This window comes from Rhyacophila brunnea, unplaced genomic scaffold (assembly GCF_057557595.1).
Source record: "Rhyacophila brunnea isolate RB1 unplaced genomic scaffold, BYU_Rbru_1.0 scaffold_4, whole genome shotgun sequence".
In the NCBI taxonomy this organism is placed as follows: domain Eukaryota; kingdom Metazoa; phylum Arthropoda; class Insecta; order Trichoptera; family Rhyacophilidae; genus Rhyacophila; species Rhyacophila brunnea.
In genome coordinates, this window is record NW_028233068.1 from 15,659,057 (window position 1) to 15,676,264 (window position 17,208).

The 17,208-nt window shown below is 34.8% G+C and overlaps 2 protein-coding genes across 3 annotated transcripts in view; one reads left to right on the forward strand and one right to left on the reverse strand.

Moving 5' to 3' along the window:
- LOC147066961 (lysophosphatidylserine lipase ABHD12) overlaps positions 1–7,248 on the reverse strand; it is a 39,367-nt gene extending 32,119 nt beyond the window's left edge. The window contains exons 1-5 of one of the 2 annotated variants that reach the window (XM_085954586.1): positions 7,106–7,248; positions 5,162–5,316; positions 2,777–2,895; positions 1,972–2,085; positions 1,272–1,397 (exon numbers count right to left, since the gene is read on the reverse strand). In XM_085954586.1, the coding sequence (XP_085810712.1) occupies positions 1,272–1,397; positions 1,972–2,085; positions 2,777–2,895; positions 5,162–5,295 (493 nt within the window). In that variant the 5' untranslated portion in view covers positions 5,296–5,316; positions 7,106–7,248. Of the gene's footprint in view, positions 1–1,271; positions 1,398–1,971; positions 2,086–2,776; positions 2,896–5,161; positions 5,317–7,078 lie in introns of both variants that reach the window. The other variant, XM_085954587.1, reaches the window with a different exon arrangement.
- A 4,866-nt stretch (positions 7,249–12,114) lies between these two features.
- Positions 12,115–16,593, forward strand: LOC147066962 (uncharacterized). The gene is made up of 2 exons (XM_085954490.1): positions 12,115–12,224; positions 12,809–16,593. Exon 2 carries the CDS (start codon positions 12,824–12,826, stop codon positions 16,448–16,450), a length of 3,627 nt encoding a protein of 1,208 aa, XP_085810616.1. The 5' UTR covers positions 12,115–12,224; positions 12,809–12,823; the 3' UTR covers positions 16,451–16,593.
- The last annotated feature ends 615 nt before the right edge of the window (positions 16,594–17,208 follow it).

The window sequence follows — 17,208 nt, forward strand, 5'->3', positions numbered from 1 at the left end:
GAGACTGAAACAAAAATTCCAGCCAGTATCTAGCTAATGTATTTCAATGGCGGCTTGCTCACGACAAAACTGGAATCTCTCAGTTTCAAAACGTTCACGACTAAACTGAAGAGACACGACATGCTAGTCTCCCAGTCTCTCAGTTTCCAGTCCTACATAAAACAGTGGTGCCAATATCAGTAGATTCGATGAAAAGTCATATGTTCTTACCAAAAATGGTAGCACTGAACTGAACAAGCAATAACAAGTCAAGATGTTAAAGGTTAAAGATGGGCGAACCGATTTTTAATTTAAAATTTGTGGCAGAAGTTGAGAAATATCCCTGCTTGTATAATTATAAGCTGCCAGAATATTCCCGTTTATATCTTGTATAGTATAATATTTTATATATTTTTTGACAGTTTGAGGTTGATTTATTTCAAGTGGGTTTCAGTAGCGCCGTGTGCGAAGCATCAGTCATTGGCCAGTTTATGAGTTCCATCAGCAACCAGTTTGTCAGATTTTAGTTTCTCCATGAGCGAAAGGCTTAATAATAACATTTTATAGACCATAGGACAGACATGTCTAGCACATCTATCGGTTGATGGAATTTGGTCAGCAGTGAATCCATGCACGTGTAAACGGGGTATAATGATATGTGTTACGAAAAGTCTATCTATTGTCTGATGGCGCAGTTAGAGTTGGGTTTCGGGAATTTCCCGACGGGAATTCTCGAGAAATTTTCGAGATTTTCAATCCCGAATCTCGAGAATCACGGGAAATCCCGGATCTCAAGAAACTTTTCTTGGGATTCGGAATTTCTTTATTATCAAAAATTAATTGACAAAACGATTTTCTATATGAAAAAAGTGGACAGAAAACACAAAACGTTCAAAGACTGATCGGGGCATTTAACACAACGTCGACTCAAAATGAGCGCAATTTTTGCAACATCAGGTAATATTGTGTCTCAAAAGCGTACGTGACTGTCCGTGGTTTTTGAAATTCCATTTTAATAAGTAATATTTTGAATTATTTTTGTTTTCCTACTTCTATTTTGTTTGTCTCTCTTACTTATAAATAAAAAAATCATATTTTTTTGGAATTTGTCTGTCTTTACACTGATTTTAGGATTTTTACAGGTTTTTTAAAATTTCCCGATATCTCGAGAATTCTCGAGAATTCTTTTCTGGAAATCCCGAATTTGGAGATTGAGACTTTCTCGGGAAATACCCAACTCTAGGCGCAGTGGTATGTTACAAAAAATGCAATGATACAGTATCTGATCTTACCATGAGCATACAGCATGATTGGCTTATCTCTTTGAAGGAGTGAGTTGAACACATCCTCCTTTTCATCACCGGTGCTTGGTTCTTCAAGGATTTCCTTGAAGGCAGATGGTAATATGTGCCACACACCTGCAGAAAAATATGAAATGTATTCAATTGAAATTTAGTTAAATAGTACTTATATTGTGTACACAAGGAAACCTCGTTTTGAGGTTTTTGAAAGAACTGAAAAAAAACAACGTAAATAGAAGATAAATATTAAAATTTAAAAAAAAAAAAATTTTATTCAAAAATCATTCAAATTGATTTAGTCTATATTTTTGGCTTATTTATTTAAAACTCTTGATTTGAAAGTTGGTTTTTTGTTTACATTATTTTAATGGATGTTACACCTTAACTTACTTAACCAACAAAACGTAAAAATGATGTGAACAATAAGAACAAAAATTGCCACTGTAATATTCGAGCCAAACTGAAGAATAACAAAAAATACCGCCTGCCAACGCTAACTAAAGTAAAACATCGTGCAGACGTGTCTATAAAAAAGGAATGCATCAGAAGGCGTATTTATAAAATGAAAATGCGGTTATGCGGAATCGGCCAGTTGTGACTCTAGATCTAATGAATTGAAAGCACGGATATTGTGCATGGACAAGCTTATTAAAGCTATGTACTTTACAAAAATATATTGTATAAAACTCACCTAATGATATTGTCTTTTTTGAGAACTGCGAAGGCGATGTGATGTAGAAATTCCGAATCCCTTTGAGGTTCACCTTTTCGGGTGCCTTCAAAATCTTGACCCCTGGGAAAACAACTGAGAAACACAGGACACAATAGTAATTATAAATATTCAGGAAATACCAAACATCTACACAGATAGATTTTGGGTCACGACCCATTATGAAAATCAAATATTATGGTACCTACGGTGAATCGTTGATAGAGTAACCATATATAAAGCCGCTTGGATTCGAATCACACCTCTGGTTTGGATGGGTGTTTGGTCCAGAGCAAGGATCCAATGGGTTGGGCAAATTAACAACTATTCCTCATTTTAAAAAAAGTCTGTTAATATAACCTCAACTCTTGTGTAATCCCATACGCATAAATATGGTAATTTTCAACATCCGATCCGAATTAGGATGACATATAGCTGGAATATAATATATGCTGTCCCGCTTTGACATTTCTCTCTCACAGAGGCCAATAGAATTTGGCACAATACCATGTGATATCCAATATCAACATTTGTCAATACAAACATTTTCAAGCTTCAGTCGCATTTTAATTTAACAGTTAACTAATTTATCTGTCAGTTTTGTGTCAATGTTTCGCCTTGCTGGTTACAAGTTCTTATTTTTTCTTTATCTGAAAATCGGCTGACTAGTGCACAAATCAACATATTAAAATAAGCACTACGATGCACAGAGTTTTTAGTCATGAATATTTTCATGATTCCTGTCTTAATAATAGTAGAAAATTGTAGATTACATCTAATCACTTACGGAAGTTCATGAAGATGAATCCTTTCCGTAGGACAGAACTGCATCTGAAGACGATAGGGAAGATCACATAGATAATTGTTAAGATGCCCAGACCGGCATACAATACTGCAACATTAATCCTGAAAAATAAAAAATATTTTTATAACCATAATATATTATCCTCTAGAACACAGGTTCTCAAACTTATTTCAACCACCGCCCACTTTGAGATTTAAAAAAAATCTAGTCCCCCTCATATTTTTTAACTTACCTTTTAACATTACCATCTGTTGAGTATCTTAAAAACAGTTATTGCAAATATAATTTTTAAACATGGATTATTCTAATGTGAAGGATGAATCTGATGCATTTCGACGAGTTTGTTAATATCAGGCTCAAATTCACTTAGTCAGCCATAAGTCAATTACTTACAGCCGATTTCTCTTTTTAGTTAGCGACGTTGCTACAGCACTAAATCCACGTTCACACAAATACGACAATGTGAATGCTATCAGAAATCGTTCAACAACCGACGATAACACAGGGTACAGTAGAGAGATTCGCTTCTGCAGCCAAAATTCTTGGTAGCCATTCTTGAATTTAATTTTTAATTCTTCGTTTGTTGTCAGTTCTATAAGTTCTTCTAACTGGGATGATCCTGCTGTGTTGCCATTTAAAAAGGATCAAACACCCAGTCTGGTATGTCCATCTTTAAAATCTCAAGTGGTGTCGTGTCTAGATTCCGTCGGATCCTTATAGATAGAATTTGTCAGCCGTCGCCCCTCCAGATTTCCTTAACGCCCACCCCAAATTTTTTTCAAGCCTTCTACTACCCCCCTGAAAGCGTCCAGCGCCCACAAGGGGGCGTTATCGCCCACTTTGAGAAAGACTGCTTTAGAATCTAGAGAGAGAGAGTTATTTTTGCTAAAACATTTGCCGGTCATGTTTTATTAAACAAATATGATCATAATTGAGTTGCCTAGGGTCATAATTCACATATTTCAAAAATCGAGTTTTGAGATAATCGCAAAAAACCACCAGAGCACTGTTTTTCGTAATTAGAAGAAAAGTACTGAACTCGCTTAAATATTTATGAGTGAGTAGATTTACATTATTTTTTTAAATATTTACATAATAATCCGAAGGTTGGAGACACACAGCACACTATCAGAAATCGAGCTCCCTGATTGATTAGAAAGGTCATGGTGGCATTCACTCACATTATTCATTGAAAAATGTGAGTTATGATACCAACAGTCAACTTTGTCGATTTTCATATGGTTTAAGTTTAAAGTGACTTTTGATACCCAACTATTTTTCGTTATATAATCACTTGGTATATTTAACTAAAAAATTACTTAAAATTGAGTTATGACTCTAGGCGACTCAATTATGTTAAAAATTGAAAGATTTGTAGATACTATTCCATAGGAATTAGCTTTTCGCCTTTGGAATCTTCAGCCCCATTTACCTATGGTAAGTATTCAAATCGTCGCCTTGGTGGTCCACAAAAATTTGAAAAACAGTTTTATTTGACCAATGACTGCTACATTAAATTTTATGGTGGCGAAGAGACGCAACTGATAATTTGATGGAAACGTGATTTTATTAAACTGTCAAGGGGTCTGATACACAAAAATATATCATTAAGCATATTCAAAAAGCAGCAAGAATACGAAAAACATCCCTTGATATTGTATAAAGTACCTTCAAAAATACTTTTTTAATGAAATATAATTTTTATATATTTCTATTCACAAATCAATACTGAAATTCCTAATATATTGTGACCGGGCATCGAATCCAGAGCCCCGTTGAAAGTTGACATGAATCACTGCATATAAACAACAATGTTTTCCGCATGATTATTACATTATGAACAGACAGCATTGCGTTTATAAAATTTTGGCATTGTTTTGTTTTTAAAAACACTTTTTTTAGTGAAATACGTATAAGTAATTAAAAACAGGTAAACTACGTAACAAATTTGTTCATTCTTTAACATACACATTAGGAAAATTATCTTACTATATTATATAACGGACTTTCAACTTTAAGGGTTGACCCTCTGATTAGTGTCTGTCATATTAAGGTTTTACTGTCCTTATTATAATTATGCACACTCTGTAAACGAATCTTGCAAATAATATAAGAACAATCTGGATGAAGGTAGATTGAAAACATAATCAAGTATGATATAATTCACTCAACTACTCCAAGAAAGAGAATGATTGAAGAAACAAGCCATCAAGGACGAGGGCCGCAAAATGGATCAGACTCTCCACAATCCCATCACGGTTTCAAAGGGAGTTAAATCAGAGGAATACAAACAACCCCAAGCTTTTGATCTACTTACCTAAATATGAAACTAAATGTTTAGACATTTTTGTAAATTGTGATACTTACAGCCCTGCCAAATGCAGCACACTCAAAACTGCCGGCGCAATTAGCCATACAAATGTAAATTTGAAAAGTTTATACGAAGTTTGTTTCGCCGTCCGGAGACATTCTCCTGCCACGCTCATTTTATTGTCCAACATTTTGTTTACTCAGTCGAATTACTGAAATATAAAAATAATACAGTACTTATTATTTATAATAAACCATTTCTTTTATTCAATGAATAATTCACAAGATTTGAGAATGTGACGTTCCATATTATATTGAACATACATAACTAGAAAACACGAGCATCGTATTTTTTTCAAATGTGATTTTTTCTAGTGGGTATATTATATCTGAGGTGTTGTCAAGTTTAGCTATGTATGATCAAATATAATTTATAATCAATTCAATCGATACAGTTAATATTAAAGCTATTCTAATGTGGATCCAAAATATTAATGAAAAATCATCAATAAGAACGAGTGTCATAGCACGCAGTATGACCAATGCTTCTCAAATTGAAGGGCGTAGTCCACTACGTGTCCGTAAAGGTTTTTCCAGATAGCCGCAAAACGTTTCAGAATTTAATAATCTATACGTTACCCACTCCTATTTTAAATTATTGCCAATATTTTTTTCAAAATGCGCACATTTAAATAGTCAATATAGTATAATATGTTTATAGTTGTACAATTAGAAAGTCAAGTCTTCGTGTTAAGTAAAATCAATACCGAGAAGAGGGGAGTTTAATATTGGAATCCAGCCAATAATACACCTTCTCCACACTTGTATAGATACTAATTTTTTCACAAAATATCAGTGCAGTATTTCTTGATCGTGGGAAATTTTAACCGGTTTTATACCTTCAGCGAGTTTTCTTGCTCTATGAGGCCATGATTAATAGGCCGCAAATACAAAATCCGCAAGTTATCTCGTCCGACTTTAATGTCAAATTACTAGGCACTGTCAATTGATTTGCATAATCTAAAAAATTAAACTCACAGTGACATCTGTTTGAATAATTATGGAATACTAAAACACAAATTATCAATATTACAGCGATTTTAGTAAAACCTTCACTCTACATTCAATGTGTGTCGTTAAAAATCTGCGGCCTGTCAGATACTGCCATATTAATATTATTGTGAGGCATGGAAAAGGTTAAGAGTAGAAAACAAAAATAGTAATAGGGAATTTTTAACGGGAAATGACCAAATCATAGGAAATCAACTTTCTTTTGAATACAATAAAAAATTAGGTTTTGTTGCTAAATAAACGCCTGTGGCACAAATGTCCTTAGATTTTATTATCAATAAAAATCATTTCCAAATATTTTATTGATTTTTAAGCACTATTCTGTGGTTATATAATATTATAATTGAACTTAATAATATATAATATGCAAGTATATGTAGTAACTATTGCTACAAGTGTGCATAGGCATAAATAAGTTTTGTTTTACGCAGGGGGCGCGCTTTTTGTTACTGCCTCGTGTGCTTTAACACTTCGCTACGCCCCTCGCTATGGCTACAAGATGTCAAAAAATCCGTGAATTGTACCTACTAAATAATGATATTATTGTGTATTTTTACATTATAAAAAACAAGAAAAATGCGACTTCCTATTTAATATAATTCAAGGTCTCGTCATGTTCATTCTGATTGGAAAATCGCAAGAATTTAAAAACACAAAGGCGAAGACAAAGTTCACTATTATGTTTTCGACTATAAAGTATCTCGCGTATTTCTTATGAATAGAATATTATTAAGTATGATTAGCGTTACAATGAGAAAACAGCTATATCCAAAACGGGTTGTTGCCAAACAATTATATTAGGTAATTAATTAATAATTAAATATTGTGAAATATGAAACTGTCAAAAGATTATTATAGGTTAAGTCACGTCACAAAGGCAATCAGAATGACAATAATACAAACACGAATTAAATTTAACAGCAAAATTACTTGTCAACGTCAGACTGCAGCTACAATAATTGTGCTTTTTTCATGCATTAGATGGTTTATTATCTTTGTTTCAAAACTGACAGCAACAAACACATTACCAATAATGACATTACTGATCATAGACTAATATCACAGTCATAGACTAAGAGCGGAATGCACAATCTAAGATTTCGTTCCTAAGGATAAGTCGCCGAAAAGCATGACTTAACTATAGACAATCCTGAGTAAAGAGTTAAGGAATCCTTAACCATAGACTACTTTTGTTATGAACACGCCCCCTTCTGTATTACCATTTACCACTGACAGCTGCTGTCAAAATAAATTCGCATGTCTATAACACAGTCCATACACTCAAATTCATTTAACAATGTATCTCAATATGGATATTGATAGTGTTAATTCGTTTGGCATGTACTTGCAGAATATTATTTTATTTTTATACGCCAGCCCGCAGAAATACAAAATACCAGATGAAGAATGACACTTGATGCTAGTGTTACCATGTTAAAAAAAATCTTGTGGTGCCTGTGGAATCACGTATAATGACTTATAACGGAAACATAAGAGTATTATAATTAAATATTAATATGTATTTATAGTTATTGCATTTATAAAATGCAGTTGTCATATTTTTGTCATAGTTTAATAATTATAAAATAATTTACCTAATTTACCTAACGAGAATTTTTAAATATGGTATTATTTTCAATAAAAATGATCTTAACTAAGGACAGTGTTTCTGCATAGTGTTTTCTGCATAGTGTTTTCTGCTAAGGAAATTTTAGTTATGACAAATGTTTCTGCATTCCGCTCTAATATACTATATTGCTTCAAATACACTCTATGACGATGCGTCATATATATATATGTCGAAAAACCCGTTTCTTATGTTGGCGTCCTGTGTCACAGGGTGTCACAGAGTGTAAATACGATGTCATAGTTGTCATACAATATGTATGTATAAGGCCATCCTCCCACGGCGCAACTGAAGTCCGACGGTACTGAAACTAAAATTCCAGCCAGTATCTAGCTAATGCATTTCAATGGCGGCTCGCTGACGGCGAGACTGGAATCTCTCAGCTTCAAAACGGTCGCGAAGAGACGCGACATGCTAGTCGCGCGGTCTCTGAAGTTTCCAGTCACCGTAAAACAGTGGTACCAACATCATTAGATTTCGGTGAAAAATCATATTTTGAATGACAATGAAAAATGACAAGTGTACTTACAGTGGCTTAAAGAACAAAATAACATCAACAGCATTTTTATTGGATCTAGCATTGATGTGCGACACTCTCCAAGAATTGTCGGAACTTAGTTTGGACCTACAAAATCGCAATGTGAACCTTTACATTGCAAATCGAAAAATAAATGAACTCGTTCAAGTTTTTGAAGAAAGAAAACAGAATTTTGGACCCTATTATAAATGTGCTGCAGCTGCTATAAGCAATCTGCATTTTCGTGGAGTTTTACTTCACGAAAAAGTTTCTAAAAATGATCCTCCTACTGATCCAAAAATATTTTATTCCACGTTGAAAACGTCAATTGAAAAAAGGCTGCTAGATAATAAAGATGTTGAGTTTGCACTTTGGGCTCGCGTACTTGACCAAAAATATTGGCCTGAAGACATTGATAATTGGTTGACATTTGGAGAGATGGAAATTAGAAACATTTCGATCAGGCTACAACTAGATGAACGAGAAATGATTCGTGGATTTCGCGAATACATTCTCGAAAAGACATATTCTGAAAAACTCTTGCGTTTGGTATATGCTCTGAATTCTATTCCCATTTCTTCAAGTGAATGTGAACGGGGGTTTTCGCAAATGAAATTTCTTATTATTACCCCAACAAGAGCTTTGTTAAACACTAAAACAGTTTCGGCACTCTTGTTCATCAAACTCGTGGGACCACCCTTGACACTTTTCGATCCTTCAAAATATGTTGATAGGTGGTTACTTAAAGGAAGACATTCGGCCTTAGACTCTAACACTAAGAAAAGGAATCGAGATGATGTATCAGACGAGAATTGGAAAAAACTTTGGAAATCACTCTAAACTTTTATTCAAGTTCATAAATAAATACATTACATATGTATTTACAATTATATTTTAAATTTAGTCTTATTTAGTCTTATTTGTACAATATATTTCAAATATAATGTAGGTATGTATTTTATTGTTTCTGTAGCTTTGTTTTGACTAAAATAAAAAATTATCGTAAAAATCAACCTTTTTTGTTCGCTTCGTGGCATAGCTCCGTGACATTTGAATATAATTTTATTTAGTAAAAAGCTTGACATGAAGTGAGTTCCGGCACTTTTTTAAGTAACCATATGCAAAAAAGAAACCGCTTTTAATTTTAGTATCCCAACTTCCGGCCATATTTTCTACCTATGCAAAGAGTTCGACTATGGAGTTCGATTACCTGTCAGAAAATGTCAGAACAACAATTTACATTTTGTAAAGGAGATTCTAAACTACAAAATGTGTTAAACCAACCCGGAATGATTAGGTTTTACATGATCTAACAAATTTTATCAATTTATGTTCAATTGTCTTCGAAGTTACAATATCATATAAGCGACATGAATACAATCAAACGAGTGGGCGATTATGAAGAGCTTTGGGGAAAAGTAATTTTTAAAAGCCTTTATCATATAAATCTTATGGATGAATTAATGGGTACCTATTCACGAAGCATTATTTAAATGTTGTACATTTAAAATAAATGATTACAACAGTTAAATTTGTGTTATTGTAGTCGACGAGCTATAGGAGGTTAGAATTATTTCATAACCAGTTGACATTTCAATAAATGTGTTGCTCTTTTAGAGACAAATAAGTTAGGTATTGAATTAATTTTAAGTATTGGAAACACTAATTAGTAGTCATAAATCGCGTACCCGCAAAAATTATGATGGTTTCAGACCGCTCGGCTTAATTAGTTTGATTCAGTTTGGGCATAGACTAATATACTTAGTTTGGGGGTCTTGTGACTACTTGTCCGCCGTCGCACGCTACCATCTGTCAGTGAACGCAGTGCTGCCAACCAAACTATAATTATAGTACATTTTGGTCCGCGTACTATTAAAAAAGTATAGTACGTCAAAAACCACAATTATTTTGAAAAATGGAATTAATTGAATTCGCCGGTTAGCATTTTTCAGCCGTAAGAGGTGTTTAAATAAAGAATGGCATCGGAATTTCTTGAATTATCTGTTATGTTTATGTTACAAATAAAAAACTTTTTTCATCCCGTCCTATAATTTTTGCCGAAATACTATAATTTCTTGGACCGCGTACTATAAATCGATGACAAAAAGATAGTAGAATTCAACATTGGCGACTGACAGCTAGAGGCTGCGTACAGCTAGTCACAACCACCCAGTTTGGTTTGTGTTAGCTGGAACATACCTACCTTGCTTTTGGTGACGAAAAGAACGCATGTTGCGGTCCACACACCAAAGAGAATATTCGCAGCGAATATTTGCCAATCAAGCTCGTATTGGCTTACGGGAAAGAGCACGCATGCGCGATCGCCTTGCGTCTTGAGTGCGGATTTGCAGCGAATAATCGCTACGATTTTCGGGAACGCTGTCGACAGCGAATTATTCGTGACGCACAGATTTCGGACGGGAATTAAGTTATTCTCTTACAAAGTTCAATATGGAGCGCTGCGATTGTTTGACGTTTCGGTATCGAACATTCAAATATATCAATAATTTTATATTATCATTGATGCAATTTGTCTCCAAAACTGCCATCCATTCGCATTTACCCCGTCAAAATATCCCGCAAAAGCACCCGCATCGGTATGGAAGGTCCGGTCAAAAGAGTCTCAAAAAATAGCCTAATATATAACAAATTGATGGTTTTCATTTTATATTTACGTCTCCTGCGTGCATAAATGTTTCGTTTTTCATTAAAAAAAGGTAGGTAGGTAGCATTACAGCGGCGTTGGCTTTTTTGAGACTCTTTTGACCGGACCTTCCGTACCGATGGCGGGTGCTTTTTTCGGGATATTTTGACGGGGTACTTAGTGAAAATACAAAAATGCGAATTTTTCACGTAATTTCAATGGAAAAACTATAAAAAATACATGAAAAAATATGCAATAAAATAACTCAAAGGTATGCATTTAAAAAATGTTTTGTGTTAAAACTTGACGGCCGCTCAAAATCAAGTTTCTGATGTATTTAGTCTATGGTTCCAACCAATACTACCACTTTTGACTACCACCTATAATGCTTCAAATACACTCTATGACGATCGGTCATATATATATCGAAAACCAGTTTCTTATGTTGGCGTTCTGTGTCATAGGGTGTCACAGAGTGTAAATAGGATGTCATAGCTGTCATACAATATGTATGTATAATATGTCGGAATGGCATAGATTTGATCATAGACACTAAAACGCTCTTAACATATATGTGCTCGATCGTCATATAGTCTATTTGGACCTTAATACACTTAAACAAGCGAATTGGGTAAAAGTTGCAGCAATTCTGAAACCGCTATAGTGTACGTATATTTTTCATATTTAATTCATAAAAATTATAGAATATTTGGCATAAAATTTTAATATTATTTACAATTTTATATTTGGTGCGGAATAAAATTATTTAGTCTATGTTTGCGTCGCTGTCGCATCGGTGTGATGCCAAACGGAACAGCGATAGCGGCTGCGTTGCGAATATTCGCGTTGATCAGTGCTGCCATATTTTTCTATGCTGATTATAGTACAAAGGCGTAAAAATTATAGTATTTCTGAAAAATATATAGTACAGGAACATTTTTCGTCTTGAATCCTTTAAAATTATAGTATTTTGGTATATTTGGCGTAAAATTATAGTATTTAACATTTTTCGCGAAGTCAAAATTATAGTATTGTCCTATAATTATAGTACGGTTGGCATCACTGGCGTTGATTTGTGCGATCCTCAATATTATATTAGTCTATGGTCTGGTCTATTGGCTTTTTACGTATATTATCTATGATTGGCTTCCATCTTTTTCAGATTTCTAGGCGCCGGTTGCCGGTTAGCTGTCGTGTCGACGTCATTACTTTATTTTTGTTCACGAATTATTCGTAACTCACTATTTAAGCACACCACTAGGTAAGTTTTATTATTTATTAACTATTCTTTTTTTCACCAATAAAATTGATATTTTCATAACCGTTTATCTAGTAAACTTAAACACCTTTTTATGCACATAATATTGTAGTTACGTTGCACAAAACCAGATAAATTCTCTGTCAAGTAGTGTAAAGCCGGGTTGACACCAAGTACACTTGGACCGAACGCCATCCAAGCGCACTCGTACGGGACATCTTCATACAAATTACTCCTATCCAAGCTAGCTTGTATAGGAATAATTAGTATGAAGATGTCTCATACGAGTGCGCTCGGTCCAGGCCAACTTGGATCGTGTCAACGCGGCCTAAGTAAGCGGTATCTACCCTCCATAGTTCCCTCGTTGAAAACATAACTAAAAATAAATGCCTTTTTATATTCATTATCCCTCAAGCAGACATTGCACAATTATTTTTTTTCTTACCCAATATAGATCATAGATTAGTCAATTCAATTTCAGCAGCAATTTAATTTAAATATTCTAGATTTCATTGAGGTTTGTATTTAATTTACATATAATTTCAAAAATGTATATTTGAATTAACCAATCATTTTTATTCCAACAGATTCCCTACTTCAAAATGATTGATGAAAAATTGACCGGCTCGTCGATGGGAGAGAGGCGAAAAGCGTTTAATAGTTTAGTATCTGCCGGAACCACTGAAGAGTTATCTCCAGAAAATGTTGCCAAACTGACAACAAAAAGTCAAGCTGAACAGATTTACATGGCAGTCCTCGCCGATCGATTCAAGAACTCGCAGGTCGTATGGCAAATCCTCAAATCGGGTAACGAAATGACAACAAAAAAAGTCTTAAAGTACAAGTGGTTCTTTGAGAGAAAGACAGAGTTCATGAATACTGAATACGTGTTCGGTGAAATCTTTCCAAACACTTCCTATCGCGTCCGATCAAAGATAATCTCTCGCCTCGGAATCTTCCTCAAAGATGAAAGCATGGCTGAAGAATTCTACAAGAAAACGTGTGATGTTTACAGCAGGGAAACGGCTGAGAAGATTTTGCCTGCGTGTTCTCTAACCTTCATTAAGGAGATATTATTGACCATACCCGATTATGGAATTCAATGTCAACCTTTAATAAAGATCTATAAGAGAGATCCTAAACTCGTGGTCGAATATATCGATAAGTATTATAGTATGGACCGAGAAAAAATTTTCCCGCTTTCGAAGAAGCACACTTCTATCGATTATAAAGCCTTTTGGTTTATATTGGTGCAAGATTCGCCTGAGGAATTCATTCGGATCTATACATTGTACAAAGCAAAAATTTCTGTAAAGTTTGGCTACCGGAACAGTATTTCATTACTCAAATGCAACCTGAAAGCCATCATGGAAAATAAATTCATTCAAATCCTCAACACTGAGGCCATCCTAGATGTGGTGAAGGGCGAAAATTTCGACACGGTGCTTATGACAATGATGGAGCCCAAAAAAGAGGACTTCAACTATTATCGAATTAAGCAGTTTCTGGCACGCATGAAGCCAAAATATCAACTTTTTTATATCATTAAGATGTATGCGGCGGCTTATAAAGGAGCTTCCTTTTTGGACACGGATAAATTTCTTGACATGAACATGGCAGAGCACCTGAATCCTGAGGATCGCATCCCGTGGGCGGAGAAGAAAATTGCAAATGTTAAAGCCGTTGACCATTTCAAGGAGGACTATTATTTGAAGTATCTCCCTTGCGCCAAAGCCATTCCTCGTTACACAGACTTGTGCTATAGTGTGTCAACGGTTCCTCAGAGGTTATCCCTGCTCGAGAAAATGGTGCTCTGTTGCAAAATAAACAATGACCATGCGGCTCTCTTGAATCTGTTGAAGTATGTTGCCAAGAGGCATAGAAATGATGCACTAGATTTGCGCCACAGTTTTATGAACCAGGTTTGCTCATCTTTCAAATTGCATATACTTTCCGCAGAGCATTGGGAAGTCATCAACGAAATGTTGCAAATAATGTACTTCAACAATGAAATAGAGAAGAATTATCTGCAACACTTCTTGCGCAGCATATTGACAGAATTTCTCCGATACCGTCTCGACAATAACATGGAGATTGAATCTGTGGTTGACGTCATGATGAAATATAAATTAAATACTCTTAATTTGCTGTCCGACAACATTGAATACGAGCGCAAGATCATGGATGTGTTTTTCGAACGTTACAGAGTTTTGATGGAAGGAAAACCTTTTGACCATGTCCTCGAGGCAAATGTCATAATTTTGTTGGAATCGTACAGCTCGTGGAATTCCAAGCATAAAGCTAACAGACGATCTGTCACCGAATGCTCTTGGTTGATGGAAATTTTGAATAAGTGGATGATAGAAACAACTCAAGATAAGAAATCCCGCAGTTCAATCATATACAGAATGCAAGAATATCTCGATACTCGCAAAATATTTGCAGATGAAATATTCAAGGCCAGCAGCTCCGATAAGTTTACTGACAATCTTTTCAAACACGATGCTGCAGTTTTATTGAATAACATTGATTTACTTGTTCAACGCACCGTAAAACCTTATTCGCTGCATAGTAATGTGCGACTGTTTCATCAAATCCGAGCTTACATGCAGAAACCGATGGGGGATTTGTTAGAGAGTAAAATTAAAGAGTTGGAAAGTAAACCTGAACGCAACAAAGACAAAGCGGCAGTCGTCATGGCGTTAGCTTTTCTATTGGATATTAAAGATTTTGAAAAATTAATTGACGGATACATGCCGAAAAAAACCAAAATTGACTTGTCACAAGCCAATATTTCACCAGATGATATTGGCGAATATGAAACGACAGAAGTCATCTGCGGTATGTTAAAGTATGTCAATCCACCGATATCGTTAAATTTCTTGTCCCGTTTGGCCAAAGATGATTACCTTAAATTCATACTGCCGTCGGTCCTCTCCATTCCATATAAGAAGTCTTCGAATGAAAGTATCCAGTTTGTAAAGGACCTCGCCAAACAACCGGTATCCGTCAAGAAGCATGCTGTCCGACTGGCCTACTTCATTTACCCGAAAGAATGTCTTCTAGACTTCTACAAGACCATGTGGCAAGGAGAGAAAAACAGCTCCATAAGGCAAGTGATCTTCAAATGGACATTTAAGTTCATGCTAGCTGAACCCGATCTCGCAAAATATAAAGAAATATGGCAAGTTTTGAAGTCCTTCTTCGCTGTCTTTGAAGAAAAAGACAAAGATATTTTCGAGTACCTCGTTAAGATTGATGATATTCGACCCGAAATCGTTGACGACTACTGCCAGGTGTCGTGGAATACTCTAAAAATGTTGAAAGCGGCAAAACTGGACATGTCACTAGAATTCACCAGGTTCTCCAGCAATTTGGAATCTGTCATCCATCTGCTGAGTGACGATTTTTGCGAGACCATCATACAGGAATATCTCGGCTCGGTCCATGATGACGAAGATAGCTCATCGTATCTTCTAAAGTTCTCCGTGTGCTGCTTGGTCAAAGTCCGCAGTATTGAAGCACAAGAAAAGCACATTGCCAGCATGCGCAAGGTCTTCGAAAAATACATCATGGATAATTGGAATGTTAAGAAAGACGGAGTGTTTGTCTACAGGAAAAGTTTGAAACTTTTCGTCAGTGAATGCTGCATCCAAGCGAGAGGGAGACACGATATAAACCCAGTCAACCTCCTCGTAGGCGTCGGTGACATGTTGAAATCTATCTTACCGTTTGAAGCGGCTTTCGATTCAAATGTATTAATAGAATTATCCATCATTTATAAGAAACTGTTGGACCATCCTCGTTTTGTAGACATAATATATTATACTTTTGATGACAGCGCCCTTGCCCGTGAGTATGCGTCTCAACTGGGGATTAATATAATAGCATATATGAAATCTCTGTTTGGAAAATATGGACCTAGTAGTTCTAGAGTTTTCACCCCATGTTTCCAAGAGTTTAGCGACATCTTCTTCATCTACAGCAGGGACGACCTGGAATTGTTCATGATATCATTCATTGAGAGCATATTGGCAAAAGAAAAATCTGTTGAGTATTTGATTTTCGCGATCGATCTTCTGCCCAGTGTTATTAACACGGACAACATCAACATTGATCGTTACAATGCAATCTTGAAGATTGTCATTGACAAGGGAGATGATATTGTGAAAATGATCTTGAATTCCAAGTATGAAATGTCCTCAGTCGAATTGTTCGGCGAAATGTAACAATACTCGCTGATGCACTTAATAAATAAATGCCTTATCTTATATTAAATTAGAGGTCACAGAATATAAACACACAGCTATAAAAATGTTCTTTTTCTTAATCTTAGAATGGTAGTTTTCACAATAAATTGTGAATGCATTTATTTTAGTAATATATTATGCATATTAGTATAATAAGATATGTTAATTTGTTCGTAAATACTTGCACTACTAACTAACTGTACTTACTATCAATAAAAAATATGTAAGTGGTTACATTTTCAAACAAACTGAAAATTAATTGATAGTGAGATATTGGCAAACTTTTTTTAACTATAATAATTACAAGAATACATACTAGAATTTTGATTGTCCTGATATGTAATAAATTATTTGAATTTTTAATCATTTGTGATACCTACCCAAGAAAATTATTTATTAAAATCGCTTGGAGTTGCTGTATGGTGTAGTTTTTCCTGTATGGTTTTCAATTATGTGATGCCTTTTGTGATTAATGACTACTAAACTCAGGATATATTTTGTATCCGTAACATTTTTTTTAATAGAACCTCTTGACCGAGACTGTGATAATTACATAATACCTAACTATGAAGGTAAAATGAGGGAAACATTTATTTTTTTTAATAATGATATTAAAAATACTTTTAGTAACCAGTGCTTTACTCTGATACAATAATATAATAATATGATGTGCTTTACATTGATGTGAGATTTTAAAATTGTATTTTCAATGAATTTTTTTCATATTCTATATACAT